This window comes from Piliocolobus tephrosceles, unplaced genomic scaffold, assembly GCF_002776525.5.
Source record: "Piliocolobus tephrosceles isolate RC106 unplaced genomic scaffold, ASM277652v3 unscaffolded_375, whole genome shotgun sequence".
In the NCBI taxonomy this organism is placed as follows: domain Eukaryota; kingdom Metazoa; phylum Chordata; class Mammalia; order Primates; family Cercopithecidae; genus Piliocolobus; species Piliocolobus tephrosceles.
Window position 1 is genome coordinate 1 of NW_022321531.1, and position 5187 is coordinate 5187.

The 5187-nt window shown below is 42.9% G+C and overlaps 1 protein-coding gene across 1 annotated transcript; it reads right to left on the reverse strand.

The window, feature by feature from the left end:
- Positions 1–2235: 2235 nt before the first annotated feature.
- LOC111528325 (tubulin alpha-3 chain-like) lies at positions 2236–4900 on the reverse strand (the record flags this gene model as incomplete). The annotated part of the gene is made up of 3 exons (XM_023195020.2): positions 4662–4900; positions 3568–3716; positions 2236–2916 (listed from the first exon to the last, which is right to left on the reverse strand). Coding segments are annotated over exons 1-3 (951 nt in total), but the record flags the coding sequence as incomplete, so codon positions are not given.
- Between the last annotated feature and the right edge of the window lie 287 nt (positions 4901–5187).

Here is a 5187-nt window from a genome sequence, read left to right on the forward strand (position 1 = left end):
TTGTATGAACACAGTGTATAATAATGCAGCACAAACAAAACAAATGTTCATCAACTGTTTATGTTATCAGGAAGCCTTCCAGCCAATGGTGGGATATTAGTAGCTAAGGTGAAGGAATCAAAAGTTATACTCAGATCTTCAACTGCACAGGGATCAGAGTCCCTCACCCCCACATTATTCATGGGTCAACTGTAATTCTTTATTTACTAAATATAAAAAATTATTATAAAAATGAAATAAAAGATCCATTTGTATAACAAGTTCAATTTGTTATAATGTGACTATAGAGGAAACCTACAACATACTAACTTAAAAATCCTTTTTCTTATTTATGCAAAAATATTATATAGGATTGTAGGGATCATGATTAAATAATGAATTTTTTCAGACAATAATGTTTGAGCTTATAAACTAGCTACAACTACCTTCTTAAATAAATCTGAATTTCAAACTAAATAAGTTAAATTTAAAAAATTAATTTACTTATGTAAATACACATATACACATGCAATTCATACATATTTTTAAACCGGCCTTTTTTGATTAACTACCTTAATCTTGTATCTTACTTTTCATTTTCTCATCAAGAGTAGGATCACCAAGAGAAATAAGAAATTCACTATCAGAAGTCTTACCTGGATTGCCATTTTTAAGCATCTTCTTTTTATGTTCTGAAATTTGTTGTTTAATTCTATGTATACAAAAGTAATAAATAAAATTGCTATTTTAATACTGAAATAAAAAATATTTACCAAACATATTAAATTCTAAAACAATTTCAGGCAATATCAGACCTATTATCAGAATTTTAATGTCCCATACATTTCAAATTTTTTAACCTTATAAGCTGATTAAGCTTATAATTAAAGAAGAAAAAAAGTGAAGTACTCATAAATGGAGGAAGCACAGCTCAGTAAGTTAACTCTAGTTAGCAGGACCTCATGCAAAGTGTCCTGCACTCAGAATAAGTCCTCGCTCTGGAACCAATAGGTATTTTGTTTACAGACAAGTTGCTTCTCCTAGGCTCCATGGTTTCTTCTAAAAAACAAGGATTTTGCTACCTTACCTCACTAGGTTGTTAGTAAGATGTAATGAGATTACATGTTTAAATCTCATTTAATTTAATTTATTATTAAATCTCATTTAATTTAATTTAATTTAATAATGAGATTACATGTTTACTATTTCAGAGAAATAGTAAAGCAATGGAATAATTTATTCTTGAACGTTATTGCTGAAACCATTTTGGAATCCCAAATAAAGCTTGGTGTGTGTTTTTCTGTAAGTCCTAATATTCAACTGTTGCAGTTTTCAGAAAATGTTATTAAGTGCTAATTTTGGTTATTAGTTGGATTTATTGTGGCTTGTAATTCAGGGCATTTTTACCTAATTAATAACTTATTACTAAAATATATATATATATATATATATATCTCATTAAAATAGATTAATTGTCTCCTATCACTGAGCTCATCAATCACACCAAGGGCAGAAAACTAATAGGTATCAAAACCTGGCTTGGACAACTACCACTCCTTCTCTACCTCCTCAAACTCTGAGCCAGCAGATCTGTGCTAGGATGCTGGATCTCCATGGTCCTCTCCAACTAACAGACAAGACAAAATCCTGCTTTGATTGTTTTTCAGATCCATGAAGGAAACGCAAGTTGACATTTTCTCATTCCCAAGACATGTACTAACAACATGTAACATCCCCTTACTACTCAGCTCTGTTCTCTCCAACAACAACAAAATAAGTAAGTAAAGCTCATCACAGATATATAGTGTAATGACTCAGAGAGTTCAAAAGACATCGCTGGGCCAGGCACGGTGGCTCACGCCTCTAACCCCAGCACTTTGGGTGGCCGAGGTGGGTGGATCACCTGAGGTCAGGAGTTCAAGACCAGCCTGGCCAACATGGCAAAACCCTGTTTCTACTAAAAACATAAAAAGTAACCAGGCGTGGTGGTGGGTGCCTGTAATTCCAGCTACTTGGGAAGCTGATGGAGACTGCAATGAGCTCAGATCACACAAAGCTAGACTCTGCCTCAAAAAAACAAACAAAAAAAGACATCACTGAATTAATTATCACTCTGGTTCACTAATTTATGCCCATGTGCCTAGCCCATGGAACGGGGGTAGTCTCCTCAAAGGATGCGGGCCTTCAGGGGCAGCATTACTCTGTGTGTCTGTTGCTTGCTGAAAGATACAAGAACTCCACATTACCCAGGCATACCTTAAATCCAGTTGGGCACCAATCCACAAACTGGATGGTGCGCTTGGTCTTGACGGTGGTGATGGCCGCGTTGACATCTTTCGGGACCACATCCCCCCTGTACAACATGCAGTATGCCATGTACTTGCCATGGCGAGGGTCACACTTGACCATCTGATTGGCTGCTTCAAAGCAGGCACTGGTGATCTCGGCCACGGACAGCTGCTCATGGTAGGCCTTCTCGGCTGAGATGACTGGGGCGTAGGTGGCCAGGGGGAAGTGGATGCGGGGATACCGCACTAGGTTGGTCTGGAATTCCGTCAAGTCCACATTCAAGGCCCCATCAAATCGCAGAGAGGCCGTGATGGAGGACACAATCTGCCCAATCAGACGATTAAGGTTGGTGTACGTGGGACGCTCAATGTCCAGGTTGCGCGGACGTATGTCATAGATGGCTTCATTGTCGACCATGAAGGCGCAGTCAGAATGTTCCAGGGTCGTGTGGGTGGTCAGGATGGAGTTGTAGGGTTCCACCACGGCCGTGGAGACCTGAGGGGCTGGGTAAATGGCAAACTCTAGCTTGGACTTCTTGCCATAATCCACTGAGAGCCACTCCATGAGCAGAGATGCAAACCCAGAGCCAGTGCCGCCCCCGAAGCTGTGGAAGATGAGGAAGCCCTGCAGTCCCGTGCACAGATCCGCCTGAGAGAAACCAGACAACATGAGCCAATGCCCGTGGAAGCCACGCCACCAACCTCCACCAAGCCAGTGCCACTTCTCTTTGCCTCTGAAGACTTGATATGGATTCAAATCATCCATAATAAACACACAGTACACTCTGAAGCAAAGAAAAGCAGACAAAGATCTACAGACAAATCACCATGCATGCCTCAGACTAAGACCATTTCAGACTCAATCAGACTCAAGATGCTGGTCTAAGTTTTTTCTTTCTCTTTTTTTTTTTTTTTTTTTGAGATAGAGTCTCACTCTGTTGCTCCGGCTGGAGTGCAATGCCATGAGCTCGGCTCAGTGCAACCTCTGTCTCCTGGGCTCAAGCCATTCTCCTGCCTCAGCTTCCTGGGTAGCTGGGACTACAGGCAGGCACCACCATGCCTCACTAATTTATGTATTTTTAGTAAAGACAGGGTTTCACCATGTTGGCCAGGCTGGTCTCAAACTCTTGACTTCAGGTGACTGCCCACCTTGGTCTCCCAAAGTGTTGGGATTACAGGCGTGAGTCACCAGATCCGGCCAAAGTGCTGGTGTAAGTTTTGACAAAATGACCTCCCCTTCACAATCCAAGATCTACCCTCCTGTGCAGGACAATGGTCACATGAAGCCTTCTCTTCTTACCAGTTTGCGGATCCGGTCCAGGACCAGGTCGACAATCTCCTTGCCGATGGTGTAATGGCCTCTGGCGTAATTATTGGCCGCATCTTCCTTCCCGGCGATCAGCTGCTCTGGGTGGGAGAGCTGCCTGTAGGTTCCTGTGCACACTTCATCTACAAGAGACCGAATGTACTGTGAATCTTTAAGGCCTGTACTCACCAAGATGAACACATTCCAGGACTGTTCACTTCTACAAAGTACATGCTATTCAAAGTACATGACCTACATGTTGCAGCTCAACAGTGGCAGTGTCTGGTAGAAAATATCTCTGTGTGATAACCAAAGTGCAAATGTGTGATAATCAAACTGCAATTTATGACTCTAGGAAGTTAAACTCAGCTTGCAGTAAATGTCAGCACTACCAGTTCCCAGTGAAGGGAAATAAGCTGTAGCACCCACACACAGGTAATTCTACAGGTACATAATTCTTTCCTACATGTAGCTACATCAAAGGCTGTAAGTTAAAACTCTTATAAACTGGGAAGTCACCAGGTCAATGTGACTTCTGCAGCAGTCCCATCAGGGCACCCTGTGTGGCCTGGGCCCCACAGGCTTTCAGGTGACACTGTCATCTCATATGGGGCCACTGAAAGGGGCTGTCTCTTTGCAGTTCTTCTTGGAAACTACCTTGGGCTGCTAATCTGGAGAAAGCAAATGACTGTGCTGTAGTTAACCTTCTATGCCTAAGATGCAGGTCAAGACTCTCGTGCACCAGCATAAGAGAGTGCACACCATTCAGGAGGGAACCAATGCCACTGTGCCCTGCAGGCAGGGCCACCTGAGCAGGGCTGCGGCAGCCAGAGGGAATGGCTCCACAGCCCATCTTATTGCTGCCAAAGCAGCTTTTCTCTGTAGGTCAGGTTTTCCTAAATGAGGAGCCGAGTCTCACAGATACTTTAATCATGAACCTTTCAGTTTCTCTCTTAACAACACCATAGGCATATGCTTGTCTATCTCATACCTTCTGCAGGAGGATTCAAAGGAGCCCACATGGGGCTTTACCGATGATGCTCTCCCACCCTCCCAGGAAAGCTGCCATCCAGGGCCCGAGCACCTACCAACCACAGTGGGCTCCAGGTCCACAAACACTGCTCTGGGCACGTGCTTGCCAGCCCCAGTCTCACTGAAGAACGTGTTGAAGGAGTCGTCCCCGCCACCAATGGTTTTATCACTTGGCATCTGACCATCGGGCTGAATTCCATGTTCAAGGCAGTACAGTTCCCAGCAGGCATTGCCGATCTGGACACCTGCCTGCCCCACGTGGATAGAGATACACTCGCGCTGTGAACCAGAACATAAATGTAGACCCATTCATTTCAAGGCAACTTGAAGCTATATGGCATGCAAAATATTCTAATTTAATATTTGTATAGTGCTTCAGTATCTGGTGCTTTCACGATTGATATTTCCTAGGAGGGTTAGGTGACTGACCCCTTAATCCCTGTGAAAACTTCCTTGCTCTAAACCATCCTAGCTGCTAAGTTCGAGAGGTAGCCCTAGAACCTAACGTTTGCCACTACACAAAAATTAGATTATTTTAAAACTTGGAAGCCATGTAATGCCAATAATCAACCCCACATTACA